At 46.8% G+C, this 24495-nt stretch overlaps 1 protein-coding gene across 1 annotated transcript in view; it reads left to right on the top strand.

The window, feature by feature from the left end:
• The window catches only part of LOC149431559 (myosin-10-like), a 133291-nt gene that overhangs the window by 83770 nt on the left and 25026 nt on the right, over positions 1-24495 (top strand). Inside the window, exons 4-5 of the mRNA XM_089665467.1 lie at positions 14650-14677; positions 22531-22633. Coding sequence (XP_089521593.1) covers positions 14650-14677; positions 22531-22633 — 131 coding nt within the window. The remainder of the gene's footprint in view (positions 1-14649; positions 14678-22530; positions 22634-24495) is intronic.

Raw genomic sequence — 24495 nt, 5'->3', positions numbered from 1 at the left:
CAGAAAGTGATGCTGCTTATCCCCATGTCCTAGCCAGCGGCGTCTTATAACAAGGTGTCTGCCTGGGGCGGCGCCACGGATGGGGACCTGGTGAGGCACTGCCTGAGCTCCGCCAAGAGGCTGCGCGCAGCTGGAGGGCAGCCGGCTGCTTCTTTCATTACGGTGATTTATTGAATGTGGGGGGGGGGGGTGGTGAGGGGGTTGGCACTGGGAGTTTGTTGATGGGGGGTGGTGGTCGCGGCTGGTGGGGTATGGTCACGGCAGGGGGGATTGTGTTGGTGGGTGGTGGTGGTCGCGGCTGGTGGTGGTTGTCGCGGCAGGGGGGATTGTGTTGGTGGGTGGCGGAGGGTGGTGGTTACGGCTGGTGGGGTGGGGGATGGTCACGGCAGGGGGGATTCTGTTGGTGGCAGAGGGTGGAGGTTGCGGGGCTGCTGGGGGGTGGTGGTTGTCATGGCAGGGGGGATTGTTTTGGTGGGCGGCGGTGGCGGAGGGTGGTGGTCGCGGCTGGTGGGGTATGGTCACGGCAGGGGGGATTGTGTTGGTGGGTGGCAGAGGGTGGAGGTTGCGGGGCTGCTGGGGGGTGGTGGTTGTCGCGGCAGGGGGGATTGGGTTGGTGGGCGGCAGTGGCGGAGGGTGGTGGTCGCGGCTGGTGGGGTATGGTCACGGCAGGGGGGATTGTGTTGGTGGGTGGCAGAGGGTGGAGGTTGCGGGGCTGCTGGGGGGTGGTGGTTGTCGCGGCAGGGGGGATTGGGTTGGTGGGCGGCAGTGGCGGAGGGTGGTGGTCGCGGCTGGTGGGGTATGGTCACGGCAGGGGGGATTGTGTTGGTGGGTGGCGGAGGGTGGTGGTCGCGGCTGGTGGTGGTTGTCGCGGCAGGAGGGATTGTGTTGGTGGGTGGCGGAGGGTGGTGGTCATGGCTGGTGGGGTGGGGGATGGTCACGGCAGGGGGGATTGTGTTGGTGGGTGGCAGACGGTGGAGGTCGCGGGGGCGGTGGTTGTCGCGGCAGGGGGGTTTGTGTTGGTGGGCGGCGGTGGCGGAGGGTGGTGGTCGCAGCTGGTGGGGGTGCCCGATTTTAGTGTTGCCTAGGGTGGCACAAGGGATAAATACACCACTGGCCCTAGCTGCTGTGTGTGCAATTGTGCTGTTTTAGGCCCCGCCCTTCGCATAGCGGGAACTCACGATTTTGTGTAGGTGATTTTCTTGTGACGCACGTAGAGCAGCCCATTCACTTCAATGGAGTACCCTATGAGCGTTTGCCACCCAAAAGAAGCTCCTGCTCCTTTTTGGCTGCCAAGCTTCGTGTGATTTGAGAATGAAGGGCCCCCAAACGCACATCGCACGTTTTGAAGCAATTGCCGCGCAGCTTGGAATCGTGGGCAGAATCTCGGGAATAGGGCCTTAGTTTGGCAGCTTGGACCAATGTAATTATATATATACCATACCTGTAGGATCCATCTAGAAGCTGGAAATCATTGTATAGACACTGCTACTACACAGCTACTACAGTGATCTCCACTGGCTTCTGGGTCCTGTGCTGAGCAGCTGCCCTGCTCACTATGAACACAGGAGGCATGGGCGCCATTCTGAGATCGCTTTGCGTGTTCTCTAGCAATGTATAGCATTCTCTGATTGGATGAGGTGGAGAGGCGGGATGGTGGTGTCATACTCTCCATCTTGTGCAATAAAAAAATGCTTTGTATTCATTGTGATTGGTGCCAGTGCCGTTGAGCAACCTCTTGTGCTCAGAATGCAGCAGGGCAGGCACTCCGCATGGGAACTGGAAGTCAGTAAAGATCCCTGTAGTAGCGGTGTAGTAGCGGTGTAGTAGCGGTGTAGTAGCGGTGTAGTAGCGGTGTCGATATGCTGATCTCCCGTTTCTAGACAGATCCCACAGGTATGGTGGTCCAACTAAAATATATATACATTTTTTTTTTCTCTTTTATATCAACTAAAAAAAAATATTTCATTCCAGCTCCATACAAAAATCTAAGACCCCAGTCACACCTAGGCATTTTGTAATGTGTACAAAATCGCGCATTCTTGCGCACGTTTACAAAAATGCGTGTCACATTTGAAGTGCCTTGATTGATATTGGCATCCCAGACGTGATGAGCAGACGCACACGAAAACGCAGAAAAATGCACCGTAGTAAAACAAACCGCAATGCAGTGGCGTGCAAAAAAAAAAAAACCTTTCATGTTCGCAGGGTGTAAATGGCGCCTAAATGACATGGTATATAGCTATTATTTTACTTTTTTTTTTTTTTTTTCCCAGCGGTTGTTCATAGTAAATATGCCAGCAGGGTTATTCTAATGATGATGTCTTCAGCATGCTCAATGCCTCCTCCTCCTTTTACTGTTTTTTACTTTTTCTTTGTGATTTATTTATTTTTTTTTTTGCTGTTTACTTTTTTACCTTTTTTTTTTTTTTAATTTTTTTACTTTTTTTATTTTGTTTTTTTACTTTTTTCTTTTTTTTTTTTTTTTGCTTTTTACTTTACCTTTTTTTTATAACTTTTTTTAAAAAAGTTTTTTACTTTTTTTGCTTTGTACTTTTTTTTTAAGTTTTTTACTTTTTTCTTTGTTTTTGTTTTTTACTTTTTCCTTGTTTTTTTTTTACTGTTTTCTTTGTTTTTTACTCTTCTTTGCTTTTTACCTTTTTTTTTTTCTTTTTTACTTTTACTTTTTTTTTATAACTTTTTTTCTTTTGTTTTTGTTTTTTACTTTTATCTTTGTTTTTTACTTTTTCTTTGCGTTTTTTAATTTTTTTTACCTTTTTTTTTTTTTTTACTTTTTTTTTTTTTACTGTTGATTTATACTTGCTACCTCTGCTCCAGATGTGTTTTCCGCAAGTAATGTGTTGGATGATAAGACAGTAATCCTGGAGTTGGCTTGTCATACCCCCCCCCCCCCCCCCAATGAAGGACATCAATATTGTTGCTCATTGAAGCAAATATGATCAAGAGAATACCTGACTGCACAGAGAGGAGGATGAGCCTCCCCATTGCAAGGAAAGGTGTCAGTTGGTTGCATATCAGTCAATAGCTCATTGATGGTGTTCTTCTTTAAACTTTGCAGCTGTAAGATCCTGCGTCACTGGTGAATGTAGCGTGATGGCGTCAATGGTGAATGTGGTAAGATGGCGTCACTGGTGAATGTGGCGTGGTGGCGTCACTGGTGAATGTAGCGTGATGGCGTCAATGGTGAAATTAGCGTGGTGGCGTCACTGGTGAATGTGGCATGGTGTCATCACTGGTGAATGTGGCGTGGTGTCGTCACTGGTGAATGTGGCATGGTGTCGTCACTGGTGAATGTGGCGTGGTGTCGTCACTGGTGAATGTGGCGTGATGGAGTTACTGGTGAATGTGGCGTGGTGGCGTCACTGGTGAATGTGGCGTGGTGGCGTCACTGGTGAATGTGGCGTGGTGGCGTCACTGGTGAATGTGGCGTGGTGGCGTCACTGGTGAATGTGGCGTGGTGGCGTCACTGGTGAATGTGGCGTGGTGGCGTCACTGGTGAATGTGGCGTGGTGGCGTCACTGGTGAATGTGGCGTGATTGAGTCACTGGTGAATGTGGCGTGACGGCGTCGCTGGTGAATGCAGCGTGACGGCGTCGCTGGTGAATGTAGCGTGACGGCGTCACATCTGTGGCTAGTTTGTTCTCTGAGCGATGGACATAACTGAGACGTCGACTCATCAGTTGCTTTGCGTATCAGCTATGCGGAGAGGCCACAATGGCCGAACTTCACAGATCTCCGCGCCGGTGTCACAGGAACAGCTGCACCATCTCTCAGCCTCACCACTCAGGCATGCCGGGACCGCACAGCTGTTGATGTCGTTCCTTCAGAGGCGCGAACTGCAGTTGTACATCACACATGTCTGTGAAATATTATGAGCTTCACAATTGCATCCAACTTCTGCTTCATCATCAGCGGTATTGTCCAGTGTAAAGAGCACCTGTCCTATAACAAGACACAGGATGGTGAGGGAACAGGGGAGCGAGACGCTGCTGCTGCTTGTACTGTATTTGATTGGAATAGAGCGGCATGTCTGACTTAGTCCTAAGCCCGGCCTTTATATGCCACATTTTGCGTGGTTCCCACTGTCCCTGTATGGAGTTCCCGGGTCTGTACACCCACTGTGCCCATTATGAGGGGTTCCCACCATCCCTGTGCTGAGTTCCCAGGTCTGTACACCTGCTGTGCCCATTATGAGGGGTTCCCACTGTCCCTGTATGGAGTTCCCGGGTCTGTACACCCACTGTGCCCATTATGAGGGGTTCCCACCATCCCTGTGCTGAGTTCCCAGGTCTGTACACCTGCTGTGCCCATTATGAGGGGTTCCCACTGTCCCTGTATGGAGTTCCCGGGTCTATACATGCACTGTGCCCATTATGAGGGGTTCCCACCATCCCTGTGCTGAGTTCCCGGGTCTGTACACCTGCTGTGCCCATTATGAGGGGCTCCCACCATCCCTGTGCTGAGTTCCCGGGTGTGTACACCAGCTGTGCCCATTATGAGGGGTTCCCACCATCCCTGTGCTGAGTTCCCGGGTCTATACATCCACTGTGCCCATTATGAGGGGTTCCCACCATCCCTGTGGTGAGTTCCCGGGTCTGTACACCTGCTGTGCCCATTATGAGGGGCTCCCACCATCCCTGTGCTGAGTTTCTGGGTCTGTACAGCTGCTGTGCCCATTATGAGGGTTTCCCACCATCCCTGTGCTGGGTTCCCGGGTCTGTACAGCTGCTGTGCCCATTATGAGGGGTTCCCACCATCCCTGTGCTGAGTTCCCAGGTCTGTACACCTGCTGTGCCCAGTAAGAGTGGTTCCCACCATCCCTGTGCAGGTGCCCTCTATTGAGGTCTACTGGAAGATATTTCTATGATGATTCTTTGGCTGTGGAGTTCAGAGCGTCTAAGTTAGTAATCTTGTTTGTGGATTTGTATAAATTGTTTAACATCATCACATCCATCCATTCACCAGTGCTACATCCATCCAGTGCGTTTCGGGGAAGGCTCAGAGGAAGGGGGCTGGTACCCAGAAACGCGTTCGTCTTCCATACGATGAGATGACATTGCCCACGGCTGGGGTTTTTGTTGTTTGGTGTTCCTGCTATTCATGTTTGTGAATCTAGAATTGTTTTTTAAATAAATGTACGGAGGTAATGCTGTCGGCGTTTGCTCCTTCCTCTGTGTGTTTTTCAAATATTAACTCGATGGTTGACAATCCATTTGATCGATATGACACACAAGGGGAATTGGATTTCAAGAAATCGTTGATATGATTGTAAGTGATCGATCATATCTTAGTTTCCACCATGTAACTCATAATCTGATCAATCAAAATACAATTGGCTTCAAGATCAAAGTATCTCAGTGCTGCTGATTGATGCAAAATGATCAGTAATTTTCTGCCCTGGCTGGTCGACACAATTTGATCAAATCCAATCTAAATGGTGTCTAAATCAATTGGAAGGGAAATGATGACTTTTGGTTATTTGCTGATCATTTTGACCAAATCGCACACCGATCAGGTAATAGAATTGAGTTGTGTATGGCCACCATTAGGTTCATGGTTGAAACCAGAAAAATGTCACTAAAAGGACTGTTTTAGGGCTAAATTGATCTGCGTTATCATCATGAAAGGGAGGCTTTCATGTATTGGGGGGCAATCTTACGTGATAGAGGTGGGGGTTCTGATGTGACGGGAGGACCTCTGATGTAATGAGACACCCTGTGATGGGAGGACGTCTGATGTCAAGGGGCCCTTCTAAAGTGAAAGGAGGACTTGTGATGGGAAGACTTTTGATGTGATGAGGGAACGTCTGATGTGACAGGAGGACTTCTGAGGTGACGGGGAGACCTCTGATGTCAAGAGGACCCTTCCAAATTGAAAGGAGGACCTGTGGTGGGGGAACCTCTGACGTGAGGGGGACCTCTGACGTGAAGGGGGAGCTGTGGCGTGGTGGGGGAACTTCTGATGTCACGGGATGACTTTTGATGTGATAGGGAAACCTGTAATGTCAAGCGGGCCTTTCTGAAGCGAAAAGAGGACTTCTGATGGGAAGACTTTTGATGTGATGAGGGAACGTCTGATGTGACAGGAGGACTTCTGAGGTGACAGGGAGACCTCTGATGTCAAGAGGGCCCTTCTAAATCAAAAGGAGGACCTGTGGTGGGAAGACCTCTGACGTGAGGGGGACCTCTGACGTGAGGGGGACCTCTGACGTGAGGGGGACCTCTGACGTGAGGGGGACCTCTGACGTGAGGGGGACCTCTGACGTGAGGGGGACCTCTGACGTGAGGGGGACCTCTGACGTGAGGGGGACCTCTGACGTGAGGGGGACCTCTGACGTGTAGGGGACCTCCGACGTGTAGGGGACCTCTGACGTGAAGGGGGAGCTGTGGCGTGGTGGGGGAACTTCTGATGTCATGGGATGACTTTTGATGTGATAGGGAAACCTGTACTGTCAAGGGGGCCTTTCTGAAGCGAAAGGAGGACTTCTGATGGGAAGACTTTTGATGTGATGAGGGAACGTCTGATGTGACGGGAGGACTTCTGAGGTGACAGGGAGACCTCTGATGTCAAGAGGGCCCTTCTAAATCAAAAGGAGGACCTGTGGTGGCAAGACTTCTGACGTGAGGGGGACCACTGACGTGAAGTGGGAGCTGTGGCGTGGTGGGGGAACCTCTGATGTGACGGGAGGACTTTTGATGTGATAGGGAAATCTCTGATGTCAAGAGGGCCTTTCTGAAGCGAAAGGAGGACCTGTTATGGGAAGGGATTTCTGACATGAAGGGAGGGCTTCTGACGTGAAGGGAGGTCAGATGTGATAGAGAAACCTCTGATGTCAAGGGGGCCTTTCTGAAGCGAAAGGAGGACTGACCTGTGATGGGAAGATTTCTGATGTGACAGGGAAACCTGATTTCAAGGGGGGCCTTCTGAAGCAAAAGGAGGACCTGTGATGGGAAGGGATTTCTGACATGAAGGGAGGGTTTCTGACGTGAAGGGAGGTCAGATGTGATAGGGAAACCTCTGATGTCAAGGTGGCTTTTCTGAAGCAAAAGGAGGACCTGTGATGGGAAGATTTCTGATGTGACAGGGAAACCTCTGATTTCAAGGGGGGCCTTCTGAAGCAAAAGGAGGACCTGTGATGGGAAGGGATTTCTGATGGAAGGGAGGACTTCTGACGCGAAGAGAGGTCAGATGTGATAGGTGGACCTCTTACTGGTATGGTGGGACCTCAGATTTGACGGGGAGACCGATGATGTGATGCTAATTTCATCAAGTTGGCTGTGTACATCTTCCTAGACTTGGGTTCCCCAATGATATATATTTTTTTAATTTTTTTAAGGCTAGGGTGCCTTTTTTGAGATTTTTTTGTTATGGGCAAAAGGTGCTGCAACTGGATAACTGTGGGTTAATCTCCTTAAAGTGGGAAGTCCCCTTGTACAGAAGTATAAAACGAAATCTAATTCATATCGGTCCAGCGCTACCACATACCTACTAGGCCCTCAATTGTCACCAGAATATGTGTCTCCATTGAAAGATTTCCCCTCATCTCCTGTTCCACACCCCATCCAAATCAAAAAAAAAAGAAAGAAGTTGAGCTATACAAACAATTTAAGGCCTTATAAGTGAATTTATTGGGAATCCAAAGATTTGAATTCCAAAACTCGCGCACCAAATAAGGAGACCGGCACAGAGCATCGTACAAAGCGCCCTCACCCCAGGCTCATTCCTCTGTGCTTTCTGGGGTATTTCCCGGCCACGAATGGGTTACGTAGCGATTGGCAGTTTTCGAGGACCCATTTTTTAATGCGGGATTGTAAATCGTTGGAATTTCAGCAAGATAAATTAGCGGCCGTGTGTTATCCTTGGCGGTTTGCTTATAATAAAAGCATCTGGGAGCTCAGCCCTCTCTTCCCAGGCGGGGATTACACAGTAGTCGTGACATCATCCAGGCGATGGAGATTGATGGCGGGATAAAGAGGCGCAGTGTACGATTTCAGGTGTCTATTAATAGAGGAAGTCAGGCCTGGAAGTCGGCCATTTATCATACTAATTGTGTCATTAACGCCGCAGATACAATAACACGGTGGACGGTTTATGGTCTGGGCTTGGGGTAACTCTGTAGACAGCTGGAAGAGCGTTCAGGCTGCCGGAGGCTACCAGCTAGAACATCGCGCTCTAAATAAATGTGCACTTCCAAGTCAATCGTCCTTTTCCCCAATAGCCAATATAATAATTAAAAAAAAAAGTTTAAGAAAAATGTTTTAAAAGCGTAATAAATGAAACAAAAAAAATTTTTTTTTAAGTGAAACCAAATGACATCCTCGATGTTTTGAGGTGTGGGAGCTCACCGAGAACGGTACAAGGGGGCAGTAATAAATGATTTAATGACAAATCGATGACCGGGCCATTACGTAGTGGCTGTGTATGGAATATAAATTGATCTGCATTATCATGAAAGGGAGGCTTTCATGTATTGGGGGGCAATCTTACGTGATAGAGGTGGGGGTTCTGATGTGACGGGAGGACCTCTGATGTCAAGGGGCCCTTCTAAAGTGAAAGGAGGACTTGTGATGGGAAGACGTCTGATGTGACGGGAGGACTTCTGAGGTGACGGGGAGACCTCTGATGTCAAGAGGACCCTTCCAAATTGAAAGGAGGACCTGTGGTGGGGGGACCTCTGACGTGAGGGGGACCTCTGACGCGAGGGGGACCTCTGCCGTGAGGGGGACCTCTGACGTGAAGGGGGAGCTGTGGCGTGGTGGGGGAACTTCTGATGTCACGGGATGACTTTTGATGTGATAGGGAAACCTGTAATGTCAAGCGGGCCTTTCTGAAGCGAAAAGAGGACTTCTGATGGCAAGACTTTTGATGTGATGAGGGAACGTCTGATGTGACGGGAGGACTTCTGAGGTGACAGGGAGACCTCTGATGTCAAGAGGGCCCTTCTAAATCAATAGGAGGACCTGTGGTGGGAAGACTTCTGACGTGAGGGGGACCTCTAATGTGAAGGGGGAGCTGTGGCGTGGTGGGGGAACCTCTGATGTGACGGGAGGACTTTTGATGTGATAGGGAAATCTCTGATGTCAATTTTTTTTTTGTTTCATTTATTACGCTTTTAAAACATTTTTCTTAAACTTTTTTTTTAAATTATTATATTGGCTATTGGGGAAAAGGACGATTGACTTGGAAGTGCACATTTATTTAGAGCGTGATGTTCTAGCTGGTAGCCTCCGCAGCCGAGAACGGTACAAGAGGGCAGAAAAACGCAGTAATAAATGATTTAATGACAAATCGATGACCGGGCCATTACGTAGTGGCTGTGTATGGAATATTTTTGGAGAATATGGATACTGTTTAGTATCACTTTAAAGCGGAGTTCCACCTAAAAAAAAAAAGAAAAGAACAGTCAGCAGCTACAAAAACTGTAGCTGTTGACCTTTAAAATACAACCACTTACCTGTCCCTCGGTCCAGCGATGTCCTCACCACGGCTGGTTTCACCGGTCGTCTTCTCCCTGGCGCTGGCATCTTCAGTGTGGGCACCCGGCTGTGACAGCTTGCGGCTTCACAGCCAGGTGCCCACTGAGCATGTGCAAGAAGGGCTGCGCTTTGTGAATGGCCCCGTAGTCTGCTGGGACCTGCCACCTGTCCCAGAAGACTACAGGGAGGGAGGACAACTTCTGCTTCCAAGCACCTAGGCGATCGAGCGGAGCGGGTACCTGTCAAATTTGGGTATCCGCTCCCCAAAGGTGCCAATCCTTAATGGGGAGCTGGGGACAAAGGCTTAAAGTGGAAATTCCCCATTTGGGTGGAGCTCCGCTTTCAGGTTCCTGCAGAAAGAACATTCACCCAAAGCTGCTTTAAAATCGTGTCTGTGAACCCTCCACATTGCCCCTTGGCCAGGCTTTTTTTTGGGGGGAATCGAATTTCTCCTGGCTAATCGTGATCTTCCTTTGACTCGACCCAAAGACTGGGAACTCTTCCCTCCTTGCTCTATATGCAACTACAAGCATACAATTCACTGGCAGTGGGAAGGTATTGATTATACAACCGCTCATGACCAGGAACCATGCATGGTGGTCTTCAGGCTCGGTCAGGGTCACCTTCTTGGAAGTCTGTTTTGCGGTGAGATTTCGGTCAGTCACATGTGTAGCCCCCTCCTCCCCTCCTCTGCCCCTTTAAGCCCCATAAGAATGTCTGATGGCTCATCAGCAGCACATCTTCTGCATTCTGGCCCAATAGACCCTCTTGGTGTGTTGGACTCCCTGGGGGTTATAATGAGGTGCGAGAACTGTCTGGCCACTATGTCTTTGAAGAGAGAACTCACACGTTTTTGTAACACCTTCCCCCAAGAACCCGGACATTGCGCTTTTCTGAATTAGTGCAGCCACTGTGTGTGTTTCAAATGATTGGAATCAAGAGTTCCCGACTGGATGCCACCGGCTACGGCTCACCGGCTCACCCTTGTCTGCGCTTTGCAGTCTTTTAGTCATCACGTTTCTGTATTCAGCCAACAGGGGTTCCCCAAACCAGAGTCTGAGGGATTATCCTACAAGACCAATCGTGTCTTATAAAAAAAAAAAAATTAGAAAAGTGAAACAGTCCATCATAATTGTTTTCTTAAGTCGTGCCGAACTTAATTGTATCGCCTGTTGATCCTGATAGATGTTTTATTTTTCCATTTCCTTTAACAGGGTGACGACTCTCTGTTCTGTAGTGAAACCAGGCAGGAGCGTTGTCACCCTGAACTTTGAGTTTTGGTTAAAAAAAAAAAGGGGGGGGGGGGGGAATAATATCTTATGCGCTGCCACAAACACTATCTAAACAACCAGAGCTGCTGCAAATGCAATAATGTGTTCCCATATCAAACAAAATACAATAATACGGAGTTAGATACGCCCGTTCCTAACCCCGGAAACCACTAAGCAACTTATTCCCTCCCTTGTTATATCTCGCCTCGACTACTGTAACTCCCTCCTCATTGGCCGACCTCATCGCAGGCTATCCCCCCTCCAGTCTATCATGAATGCTGCTGCCAGACTCACCCACCTTACTAACTGTTCTGTATCTGCCATTCCTCTCTGCCAATCCCTCCACTGGCCTCCACTCAGTGTCCTCCACCCCTCTCTGCAAATCCCTCCACTGGCCTCCACTCAGTGTTCTCCACCCCTCTCTGCCAATCCCTCCACTGGCCTCCGCTCAGTGTCCTCCACCCCTCTCTGCCAATCCCTCCACTGGCCTCCACTCAGTATCCTCCATCCCTCTCTGCAAATCCCTCCACTGGCCTCCACTCAGTGTTCTCCACCCCTCTTTGCCAATCCCTCCACTGGCCTCCACTCAGTGTCCTCCACCCCTCTCTGCCAATCCCTCCACTGGCCTCCACTCAGTGTCCTCCACCCCTCTCTGCCAATCCCTCCACTCCGTGTCCTCCACCCCTCTCTGCCAATCCCTCCACTGGCTCCCAGTTGCCCAACAGATAAAATTCAAAACTCTGACAATGACATATAAAGCCATCCACAACACTGCCCCAACTTACATAACCGATCTTATCTCTAAATATCACCCAAACCGTACACTCCGCTCCTCGCAAGACCTCTTACTCTCAGGCTCCCTCATCTCCTCCTCCCATGCTTGTCTCCAAGACTACTCCAGGGCGTCACCCATCCTCTGGAACTCCCTACCCCAAACTATCAGATTATCACCTACTCTGCTTGCCTTTTGGCGATCACTGAAAACCTTTCTCTTCAGGGAAGCCTATCCCGCCCTCTGCTAATTCTGGAATCTACTCTTCCAACCAGTCCATCCCCCACAGTGACTACCTACTGTACCATTCACCCCGCCCTCTTAGATTGTAAGCTTCAAGGATCAGGGCCCTCAAATCCCTCTTGTATTGAACTGTATTGTTGCTGTGTTGTCTCCCGTTATATTGTAAAGCGCTGAGCAAACCATTGGCGCCATAAATCCTGTATAATAATAATAATAAAAAAAGTCAATTTAACTGTAAGTGCAGTATCTCTGCAGGAACTGTAACAATGTTTGCATGAAGAGTGGTATCAGCTTCCATTATCCACCATCCAAGACTTATATTTGTCAATTCCCAGGAGAATTCATGCCGTCTTGGATGCCAAAGGCGCTCCAACAAAAGAGTGTCAATAGTACATAGACTGATGTGCTAAAAAAAAAAAGGTAAAAATACATCCGACTATCTAACACAAAAGTGTAAAGAGACCGAGCAACAATGCCAAAAATAAGTATATTGTAATGATAATAAAAAAAGTCCAATCTAGTGGTGCAAAATCCAAAAATCTGAACCTGTCCACTTCACTCAGCAGTATTGACTCTTCTTCAGAAATACCAGGGAATCTTCAAATGAGTCCACCATCGTGTTCCACCGTCACTAGGCATTCATGAGCTAAATATGATAAACAGGTCAGTATGCGCTCAGTCAACGGCCACAATTACTCTGTTAGGTTTAGCACGTTCCCATAGGCATGAGATATATGAAACATGGAAATGGGCAGCGCAGTGGCTAAATGGTTAGCACTTCCGCCTGGCAGTACTCGGGTCGTCAGTTTGAATCCCAACCACGGCACCACCTGCCTGGAGTTTGCATGTTCTCCCTGTGCCTGCGTGGGTTTCCTCCAGGTACTCCGGTTTCCTCCCACACTCCAAAGACATGCTGGTAGGTGAATTGGCTCCTGTCTAAGTTGTCCCTAGTATGTGTATGTATGAATGTGAGTTAGGGACCTTAGATTGTACGCTCCTTGAGGGTCAGGGACCTTAGATTGTACGCCCCTTGAGGGTCAGGGACCTTAGATTGTACGCCCCTTGAGGGTTAGGGACCTTAGATTGTACACCCCTTGAGGGTTAGGGACCTTAGATTGTACGCTCCTTGAGGGTTAGGGACCTTAGATTGTACGCCCCTTGAGGGTTAGGGACCTTAGATTGTACGCCCCTTGAGGGTTAGGGACCTTAGATTGTACACCCCTTGAGGGTCAGGGACCTTAGATTGTGCGGCCCTTGAGGGTCAGGGACCTTAGATTGTATGCCCCTTGAGGGTCAGGGACCTTAGATTGTACGCCCCTTGAGGGTTAGGGACCTTAGATTGTACGCCCCTTGAGGGTTAGGGACCTTAGATTGTACGCCCCTTGAGGGTTAGGGACCTTAGATTGTACACCCCTTGAGGGTTAGGGACCTTAGATTGTACGCCCCTTGAGGGTCAGGGACCTTAGATTGTACGGCCCTTGAGGGTTAGGGACCTTAGATCGTACGCCCCTTGAGGGTTAGGGATCTTAGACTGTACGCCCCTTGAGGGTTAGGGACCTTAGATTGTACGCCCCTTGAGGGTCAGGGACCTTAGATTGTACGGCCCTTGAGGGTTAGGGACCTTAGATTGTACGCTCCTTGAGGGTCAGGGACCTTAGATTGTACGCCCCTTGAGGGTCAGGGACCTTAGATTGTACACCCCTTGAGGGTCAGGGACCTTAGATTGTACACCCCTTGAGGGTTAGGGACTGATGTGAATGTACAATATATATGTAAAGTGCTTCGTAAATTGACGGCGCTTTATAAGTACCTGTAATAAATAAATAGACGGCAGAAAAAAAGACAGAATGGTCCATAAAGTCTGCCTTTTTTGTTTGGAGGGGAGAGAATGTTTGTTTTTTGGCCTTTTTTTCTTTTTTTGGAGGGGGGGGTTGTTAACTTTTTTCGGTATAGTTGTATGCTTGTCCCAAGCACGTTCGAAGTAATGTCCTCTTCAATACCTGATCAGGCAGATATGTGCTCAAGAAATAGTAAACAAGAAACTTTCCATATTGTAGAATTTTCAATAACTCAAATGAAAGCAATAAAGAGTGCTCAGGAGACCCCTAAACAGCGTGTAAAACAGACACTGGGTGTACCAAGATGGCGACTTCTGATGACCTACCGGAAGTGACGTCACCACGCATTCTGCGCGTTACGCCACATCATCAGGGTCATCGCTATCAATTATTGTCGTGTTTTAGGTAGGATTTAAAAAAAAAACAAACAAAATGCGCACCATAGATTCTGGGACGTACTACGGGTACAAACAACATATGTGGTATCGCTGTGGTCGTCAGGAGCTGGAGAATCTCAGTTGGGTTGTTATTCGGTGGGAAGTTATGGTATCGGCAAGAAAAGTACAGCTATATTTAAAAAATATGTTTTTTTTGCTATTTTTGGACAAATGAAAGGCCAGTTAGTCCTGAAAAAACAAGATATAATCCACCTGGAGACACGAGTTGGGATGATTTGTACAGATTTGCTAACACTTGTCCAAGTTGCAAAATTGCGTTTGGGGCGTTGGGCTTTGTTTTACCCTCAGTCATAAAGGGGTTAAGAAGGGTGATAAATAGGGTCCCTCCTTTTGGAGTCTCCTTCACACGTCCTTGTGACAGTAACGGAATCATGATGAATATTATTGCGTGAGTGCCAATTGTACTGCGCTATGGTATAGTTCGGCTCACCGTACATTCCGCCACGCCATGCTGTTAAGCTGTATAATTAAATATTTTTGAAAGCAATGAAAATGAAATGTTTTTATAGAGGTGTGATGTGTACCTCTGAGCCTCCAGACCAATAAAAACGTCCTTCCCTTTTTGTCTTTCAGATCGTGAGGACCAATCAATTCTTTGCACGTAAGTAACTAAAAAAAAAAAATTGTTTGCGCTGTAATGACTTTGTATCGGATTATTTTGTTCCTCAACTCCAGAAAATTAGTTTTGCTTTGTATTTCTTCTTCTTGAATGCAGTGGGAAGTATTAGAAACCCTGTTGGGTGCTTACTGTGGTCTGTGGCTCCATTAGGGCTCATTCACATTGGGGGGGTCAGTAAAATCCTGCAGCTGAGCTGCGTATCGATTTTTTTTTTTTTTTTGTTCCCCACCTCCAGTAAATTAGTTTTCCTTTGCAGTCTTGAATGGAGTGGGAAGGATTAGAAACCCTTTTGGGCTTTTACTGCTGTCTGTGGCTTTCTTAGGGCTCATTCACGTTGGGAGTCGGTAAAAGCCTGCGGCTGAGCTGCATTTTTTACCGCCCAATACACCCCTTTAGCTACAACGATCAGGGGTGTACACATTGATAAAGAGGAAGACAAAGATACAAAAGCCGGGAAATAATACACTTGTAAAAAAATAAATGTCAATCCCTGGTTACACCATAACTTGGATTTTCAAGGAGAGGAACCGGATGACCCTCAAACACAAAATCATAAATTATAATATAATAAATATAAAAAATAATAATATAATACATTTAATTTAATAATGTAATCAAACCAAAAACACTGAAATTTGAAAAAAAGCACCAAGTTCGCACATCGCTGAATCATCGCTGTCGCCACTTTCGGTGTCTGATGAGGAATTTCCCCCACCAATCATTATCACTCAATTCTGCAAGTGGTTCTGATTTATTATCGCTGTTCTCTAGCCGGTCTAAAACCGCGTCTGACCTAAAGGGACGCTTTTTGGACGCCATGGACGTTTCTCAGTTTCCAGGCAGAAAGAACAGTAAAAATGCAGGCAGGGCGCCGGACAAAGCACTCGGGACAAAATGTATGTGAAATGGTTTGATACAGGAATGGAATCCAAACAGATTACAATGTATTGTGAGTATGTCATGTTTTTACTTTTTTGACTCTCCCGCCGGCTCCGCCCCCCTGCATCGCGACGCTCGCTGGGAAGGGAACCTGGAAGACGGATGCCGGCATCGGGGGATCGCAGGACAAGGTAAGTTACACTACAGTGTAATCCTGAGTGTGGCTCGGGGGGGGTTACCGCTTTTGGTACTGAAAATGAACCCCGAGCCACACTCAGGATTACCGCCAGGGAGGTTAAAAGCCAAGTATCTGCAGACAAAGTCGCTCTGAAGAAGAGGGTAAAGCCCTCGAAATGCGTTGGCATTGATTTTGCTGTTGAGTGTCGTCCAGGTTCTGGTGTACACAGGGATTAACTTGATGGCTTTTGTGAGTATCTTTTTCTTTTTTTTTTTCATCAATAGATGGTATCAAAGACAATGTAAAAGGCTGGCGTGCCCTTCGTGGTTTTTTTTTTTCTTTTATTATTATTATTATTATTATTATTCTGAAATTATTGAAATACATTATTCATGTAATTTATTTTATCTACCAAAGTTTTCTTGGTTTTGTTGAGCCAGTCTTGTGATCCACACACCTCCATCATGCAGTCAGGTGGGTGACATCATCCACCCTGATTGGGATTTTTCTCAATCATTAGTGCCACTAGTACCTTTCGTTTGGCCGGAGTCCGCCTTTAAATCTGTTCTTGCAGCTGAGTGTCTCTGCACCTGGGAGGAACCCCGCTGATAGCCCATCTACATCTCTCAGCATTGGAGGCCCTGTGAGCTGGAATGTGGGGGAAGGGGGAGTTATGTGAGTGCCCTGCATCTGTCTGCCCCTATAAAGCCCCCCCGGGACTGACAGCGCTGAGCACATGTGTCACTGCCGCCCTCCGTCATTCACATTCCAGGCTGATTAGGGTGACCACAGTTGCCTAAACAGAGGCTTCTTATGTTATTTAATGTGCATGCACCTTGTTGCTCACTTGCTGCTTGCACCGTCTATTACGCTCCCCGCTGGCCTCCCTTCCTGCTGGTCCTGCAGTCAGAGAGAGGTGGGGAGGCTGCTGTAGGTTCAGCGCCACCTATGAAGAGCAGGAGGTCACAACCAAGATGCCCACTCCATGCTCTCCTGTAGGCTTTGATAAACCCCTCCCTCTCCTGCCTGTCCTTTTACTGAGCAGGCCACACCCATTGTAAGCCTGATGTCAGCAGCTCCGCATTGAGACTTATGGGGGGAAGAGAGGGAGACTGCGATAGAACAGCACTACCTATGAAGAGCAAGAGGTCACAACCATGATGCCCATCCCGTGTTCTCCTTTAGGCTTTGCTAAACACCTCCCTCTCCTGCCTAGGCAGCTACTGAGCAGGCCACACCCACTGCAAGCCAGATTTCAGCAGTCAGCAGCCCAGCATTGAGACTTATGGGGGGAGGGAGACTGCAATAGAACAGCGTCACCTATGAAGAGCAAGAGGTCACAACCCAGATGCCCATCCCATGTTTTCTTGTAGGCTTTGCTAAACACTCCCTCTCCTGCCTAACCTTTTACTGAGCAGGTCCCACCCACTGTAAGCCTGATTTCATCCATCAGCAGCCCAGCACTGAGACTTGTAGGGGGAGGGGAAGGATACTGCGCTAGAACAGCACCACCTTTGAAGAGCAGGAGGCCACAACCAAGATGCCCACTCCATGCTCTCCTTTAGGCTTTGCTAAAGCCCTCCCTGTCCTACCTGTCTTGCTACTGAGCAGGCCACACCCACTGTAAGCCTAATTTCAGCTGTCAGCAGCTCAGCACTGAGACTTGTGGGGGTGGGGGGGATGTGATAGGATAGCACCACCTATTCAGAGCAGGAGCTCACAACCAAGGTGCCCATCTCATGTTCCTGTGTAGGCTTTGCTAAACACATCCCTCTCCTACCTAGGCTGTTTGTGAACAGGCCACACCCACTGTAAGCCTGATTTCAGCCATCAGCAGCTCAGTGTTAAGACTTCAAGTTCTTACCCTATAGCTGTTACTGCTTTGACAATAGCATATGATCTGTGATTGGGGAAGCGGAGGGTTAGGACAATGAAGCTGAACAGACGTTTTAGGAAGTACATATCCAGTGACCCTGTGAGGTTCTCTCTGCATTCTGCCTGCATCCGATTACACAAATCTCCGATTAAAGTATAAAGGATTTTTTTTTTAATTTTGGATTATGGGGAGGGATTAGAACCCCTGTCAGGTTTTTTTTTTTTTGCTGTCTATGCCCCTCGTTAGGGAGATTCACCCTCTCTTTGTCCCGGTGACCATGATCACTGAGCGAGAAAGAAAAGCCCAAATTGTCACCAGAACAGGAATAGAGGAGAAATCTTCCATAGGGAACACTAGTTCTGGTGACAACCTGAGATCCCTCCACCTTGGAGGGATTTCTTCTCACTTCCTGTTTTAGTGATGCGACAGAAAGTGAGGGGAAATCATCCCAATGACGGCTAAAGTTGGCAAAAAAAAAAAGACAGGGCCTATAGCCCTCCATTGCTCAAAATTAAATGTTTTGCCTACCTCCCGTCCAGCCGTTGTATATAAACGGCCGGATGGTGGCAGTGCAGGGTCAGGTGGCCGTTTATAAACGGCCTCCCCGCCTCCTGCTTGTGTGCGCACCCTGGGAGCGTGCAGCACCGCGATCCTGTGCCCCCTGTGTCCTGTGCGAGGTCCCGATCATGTGATCACTGATTGGCCAATCAGTGATCACATGCAGAGTAGTAAGCAAGATGTCACTTCTGACATCATTGCTTCCTATGTGTGAAATCTGTGAATGATTACAGAGGTCACATGGTACAGGGCTATTCACAACAGCCTTGTACCATGTGACAAGCTGTGACCAATCACAGCTCACACAGTAGTTCTCAATGGCTGCAAGAATGCAGCCAGAGAGAAGGAGAAATAATTGATTTTACAGCCTTTATGGGTGTAAAAGCAATCGGTGTAAAAAAAAAATCTTCATCACCCCCACAAGTAGTACAGTGTCACCATGGTGACACTACTGCTAGGGTGACAGTATGTGTAAAAAAAAAAAAAAAAAATCATAATATAAAAAAATAAAATAAAAAGGTAAAAATAAATGTTTAAAAATTATAATTTTGGGTTATAAACTAATTTGGGTTATTTTTTTTTTTTACTAAAAAGATAACGGAATACATTTTGGCCAAGATTTATGATGAACTATTATTTATTTGCAAAATTTTATAAGAAAAACACTTTTCAAAATTTTTGGACTTTTTCATTTACATAGCAAAAAAAAAATAAAAATCCCAGTGGTGAATAAATACCACCAAAATAAAGCTTTATCTGTCTCAGTACAGTGTTGCATGACCGCTCAATTGTCATTCAAAGTGCAAAGTGTGATGGCATTGAAAGCTGAAAATTGGCCTGGACAGGAAGGGGGTAAAAGTGTCTGGACATGAAGTGGTTAAAGGAAATAAGGCCCCCTCCCACCAGCCATGATCTGCTTGCATTGCATAGAGAAGTACAGAGACCCAGTGGTGACATCACTAGGTCTAGAATAAAGTATGTCATGAAAACAGGTTTTATTTGAAAATGTCATTAACATGGGTATGGGTGGGGGCAGGGCAAAATATAAGTGGACGAAAATTCTTTTTTTTTTTTTTTTTTTTTCTTGAAATATCTGCAATTGCAAAGGGGGACAGCTTATAGATCCAATCCTCAAATTGGCTACTGAAAACCTTTTTACATTTTTTATTTTTTTTTTAAAGAATAAAATGCATTCCAGAAGAAAAATCCTTTTATTGCGAACGCAGATCGACCATAAATTTCTTTCTTCACAGACGCAGAATCTTGTTTTTTTGGCAGGCCGGGGCTCTATACCCAGGACGCCCTCTCTGGTTGTAATTGATGGGTAGAACATTTGCGCTCGGCGCTTTTAGCTTTTTAATACCTTTAAAGACATGCCGTGAGTCGTCCCGGCAGATGGGCCAGACCATAAAAGGACGGTTCGCCTGCCGCCATGAGACGCGGCCCAGGAAACGCAAGCCAGGGAAGATAGACGGCGAACGTTTGATTGAATTAACCGCAGGAAGAGCCAGGCATACCGGCCCTTTCCAACCTCCTGGCATTCTACAGACAACCCTCGATAAATATAGGAAGGGTAGGAAAAGGGAGGCTTAAAGGAGAACTCCGCCTTAACCCATTCCCCTATAATACATTACCGCTTTCAAATTCTGGTCTTTCCAAAAAAAAATTTTTTTTTCCGGGATATCTCAGGCTATACTACCTCTGCCTTGGTATGTTCAAGTCTGACGTGGAGGGCCCACTTACACGTTACCAAGTGCATTCATTCATTTTCAGTGGCACCCCTGCTCGCATAGGGAACTCCTTGTATTGTAACGCACTGAAACGCGTTGTGTTGCTAGAAAAGTTGTGCGTTTATTCTTTTGGGCGTTCTGATGCGTTGGCAGCCAATTGAAATGAATGGACTTGCTTTCCGTAACACACATCAACATATGACATAATGAGAGTTAAAGTGTCACTAAACCCACAACAGTGAAATCAGTCTGTAGATGCAGTAAAGTATGCCTGTTATACTCACTATAGAACCTAAGGGGTTAATCCTCCGCATTGTGTAAAAAGGCTGTTTGATCCTGTCTTCTCTGATCCTCCTCTTGTTCAAATGGCCACGTCTTACCTCCTGACCACGTGCGTTACCACATCTCCTATTTCATCATGGACAGCAAGTTAGAACAAATGTGAAACTGGGCATATAGTTGGATGTCAAAATGTTGTCAAAATGGCGACCTTTGAGCTTGGACCTTCATCTTCGGGAAGAGGACATTTTCAGGGCTTGAGCTCATTGAAGGTCTTCCAGTGATGTTCTTCCGCTCTTGAAGCGCGTGTGCCACTCAAAACACCTCAGACAACTCATTGCAGCATCACTGTAAACTTGCCTAATCATGTCAAACGTCTCTGTGGCAGATTTGCCCAGTTTCACTCAGAATTTTACGCTTGCTCTTTGTTCTAACTTGCTGCTCATGGTGAAGTAGCAATAGCATGGCACAAGTGATCTTTTTAGCTGTCTGTAACGGTTGTATTCTGACCACGAAGAGAAGCGTTCTTCCCACTGGCCACCAATGTAAGGAGCATTCTTCCCACTGGCCACCAATGTAAGGAGCATTCTTCCCACTGGCCACCAATGTAAGGAGCATTCTTCCCACTGACCCCCAATGTAAGGGACATTCTTCCCACTGACCACCAATGTAAGGAGCATTCTTCCCACTGACCCCCAATGTAAGGGACATTCTTCCCACTGACCACCAATGTAAGGGGCATTCTTCCCACTGACCACCAATTTAAGGGACATTCTTCCCACTGACCACCAATGTAAGGAGCATTCTTCCCACTGACCCCCAATGTAAGGGACATTCTTCCCACTGACCACCAATGTAAGGGGCATTCTTCCCACTGACCACCAATTTAAGGGACATTCTTCCCACTGACCACCAATGTAAGGGACATTCTTCCCACTGATCACCAATGTAAGGGGCATTCTTCCCACTGACCACCAATGTAAGGGACATTCTTCCCACTGACCACCAATGTAAGGGACATTCTTCTCACTGACCACCAATGTAAGGGACATTCTTCCCACTGACCACCAATGTAAGGAGCATTCTTCCCACTGACCACCAATGTAAGGAGCATTCTTCCCACTGACCACCAATGTAAGGGACATTCTTCTCACTGACCACCAATGTAAGGGACATTCTTCCCACTGACCACCAATGTAAGGAGCATTCTTCCCACTGACCACCAATGTAAGGAGCATTCTTCCCACTGACCACCAATGTAAGGAGCATTCTTCCCACTGACCACCAATGTAAGGGACATTCTTCCCACTGACCACCAATGTAAGGAGCATTCTTCCCACTAATCCTGAGTAATTTTCCTCTGTAGTAAAATAGTTGGGAAAGGCTGGCAATATACTCATTGGTTATCTTCAACAGCCCTATAACCCAGGGCACTCCATTGCATAATAAATGGTAATTTCCACTCAAAAGTTTGCTTTTTGGCCTCTTCTCCCAGGACACTGTATTGGACCTTTAGTGTGATATACAACCTCACTGACCAGCAGCTCCACCCACAGAGGACATTTTTCTTGCTACTCATGGTACATTCAGTTGTTCATCTTCTCTAGGCAAGCTGTTTGTTAGAAATCTTTATAATACATGACAGGGTCACCTTAATTCAGTTCTAGGTTAGGTCGGGTCTTCGTTGGTCTCCTGAAAAACCAGAGGATGGAGTTTTTCAGATTGCATTGGTCGTCGCCCTTATATCCTCTCGACCTAGTCTACTAGTTCTGGCCATCCAACGTGCAGAGACGTTGATTGAATAGGATGGGACCTCTGCTGTTAATAGTGCTTTGTCTTGGCTTCTTTTCTACCTTCCAGTTTTTGGACGCTTCCTTTCTTTCCTTGGGTACAGTTGGGTATCAGTCACCATTGGTTTCCTGAAAAGCAGAGGGTGGGGTTTTTTAGATTGCATTGCTCATCGCCCTTATATCCTCTCGACCTAGCCTACTAGTTCTGACCATCCAAAGTGCAGAGACGTTGCTTGAATAGGATGGGACCTCTGCTGTTAATAGTGCTGTGTCTTGGCTTGTTTTCTACCTTCCAGTTTTTGGACGCTTCCTTTCTTTCCTTGGGTACAGTTGGGTATCAGTCACCATTGGTTTCCTGAAAAGCAGAGGGTGGGGGTTTTTCAGATCGCAGTGCAAGTCGCACCCAGCTCCCCTCAGCTTGGCCTCCTAGTGCTGCCCATCTACCATGCAGATTAAGAGGAGACGACGCTTAAATAAGATGCTACTTCTGCTGTTTGTAGTTCTGTAATGGAGCACCTTTTGATCTGGTTTTTCTTCTCTCTTAGAGGTGAATCCGGTGCAGGGAAGACGGAGAATACCAAGAAGGTTATCCAGTATTTGGCACATGTTGCCTCATCACACAAGGGGAAGAAGGACCACGCCATTCCTGTAAGTTTCTGCCAGTGGAACCCTATCTGACCTTGTGCCTATACAGCCCCCACCACTATATTTTCAGCTGACGTCTGGCAGTGTCCTGTTTCAGGGAACTACAGCTTCCCATACAATTCTGAGAACTAAGTCAGGCCATAGATGGGTCGAAAATCGGCCGAAAATTCGTCCAAAAGAATAATCGGCCGATTTTCGGATCGTTAGTGGGTGAATTTGTCGGCCGTTTGACACATTTTTTTTAATCGGTCATGTTGGAAAAAAAAAGGCCGATTTTGTTGATCAGCCTATTTTTCACGGCAATGATGGGCAAATCGACCGATCTTTTTACCAATTAAAAAAAAATGCGAATGAGCCGTGACCTGCAAGAAGAAGGAAAAGAAGAAGATAAAAAGAACATCTATATCTATTTGTATCCATTTCAGATACAGATGTTTCTATTTGGATACAAATAGATACAATGTTGCAACTGCAATACTTTTAAATGTCAAAAATATTAGCGGAGGGTCCCTGCAGAGAGCTCTGCTATTATATTTGACATTTAAAAGTATTGCGGTTGCAACATTGTATCTATTTGTATCCGAATAGAAACATCTGTATCCGAAATGGATACAAATAGATACAATGTAGCAACTTTGCTATACGTTTAAATGTCAAATATAATAGTGGAGCTCTCTGCAGGGACACCGCTATTATATTTGCCGGCCATAGACGGGACGAAAATCAGCATTTTTTTTTTTTTTTTTAACCAATGGTGGTAACGTCGGCCAATTGAACGACCGATTTTTCGTTTTAAAAAAAAAACAAAAAAACGTCCAGTTTTCGCCCTGTCTATGGCCTGCCTTAGGTTGCTTCAGCTAATTGGATTTACAGATAAACATTTGGCCAGTTTAACAATCCTCAAGAACTGTTGCTTCAGGACATAGACCCCACCTGTCTGCCAAGTGGGCGGAGTCCACCTCAGACTGTCCCATGTTCCCTGTGAGATAGCTAGAGGTAAACTCCACCCTCTTTGCAGCTTGTGGACATCAGTGGGTCAATGCAGGGGAGCAGCGGGCCCTGCCCTGGAGGCTGTATATGATATTCCCAAGCTAAAGAGACATGGAATTTATGTTTTAAAGAGACTGCCCTTATATTTTTGTGTTAATAGTACAGATAAAAGGACCTGTCTAAAGAGAACCTGTGGTTTTGTTTTTTGTTTTTTTTCTTAGTAGGGCTTCCTGCAGTTTGAGAGGTTTTTACATCCCCTTTAAAAAGGAAGCATTGAAAAGTGTTCAATAATATACATAGAACATGAAAAAATAGAAGCAGTGCTAATTAACAGTACATATTACAAACGTATAAAAGAATTCCATACACAATATGTGATTGTGATTACTCCACTAAATGAAATCCGTGTAAAGAAAATACATACGTTTCATCCATTGGTGAGAGTGCACCAACGTACATCCAGAAAATTCCACCAACCATAAAGGCCTCTTACGAACTATGTTGGACCATAAAATTATAAATGGTCAATATCACTTTAAAGTGATTCTTTTTTTTTTATAGAAAAAAATAACTAACATGTCTATATTTACCTGCTGTGTGCAGTGGTTTTTGCACAGGTCAGCCCAGATCCTCCTCTTCTCAGGTCCCTCATGCCGGCACTCCTGGCCCCTCCCTCCTGTCGGGTGTCCCCAGAGCAAGCAGCTTGTTATGGGAGCACCCACTGCTTCATGTATCCATTCACACACGGAGCCCTGCCCCCTCTCTTTTCTTATTGGTTCACTGGCTGTGATTGACAGCAGTGGGAGCCAATGGCTCCCGCTTCTGTCTCAGCCAGTGAGAAGAGGAAGTCCTGAGCTAGCCGAGACTCCAGTGCA

This window comes from Staurois parvus, unplaced genomic scaffold, assembly GCF_062004578.1.
Source record: "Staurois parvus isolate SC_StPar_1 unplaced genomic scaffold, SC_StPar_1.0 ptg002207l, whole genome shotgun sequence".
Taxonomy (NCBI): domain Eukaryota; kingdom Metazoa; phylum Chordata; class Amphibia; order Anura; family Ranidae; genus Staurois; species Staurois parvus.
This window is presented reverse-complemented; position numbering and strand designations above follow the sequence as displayed.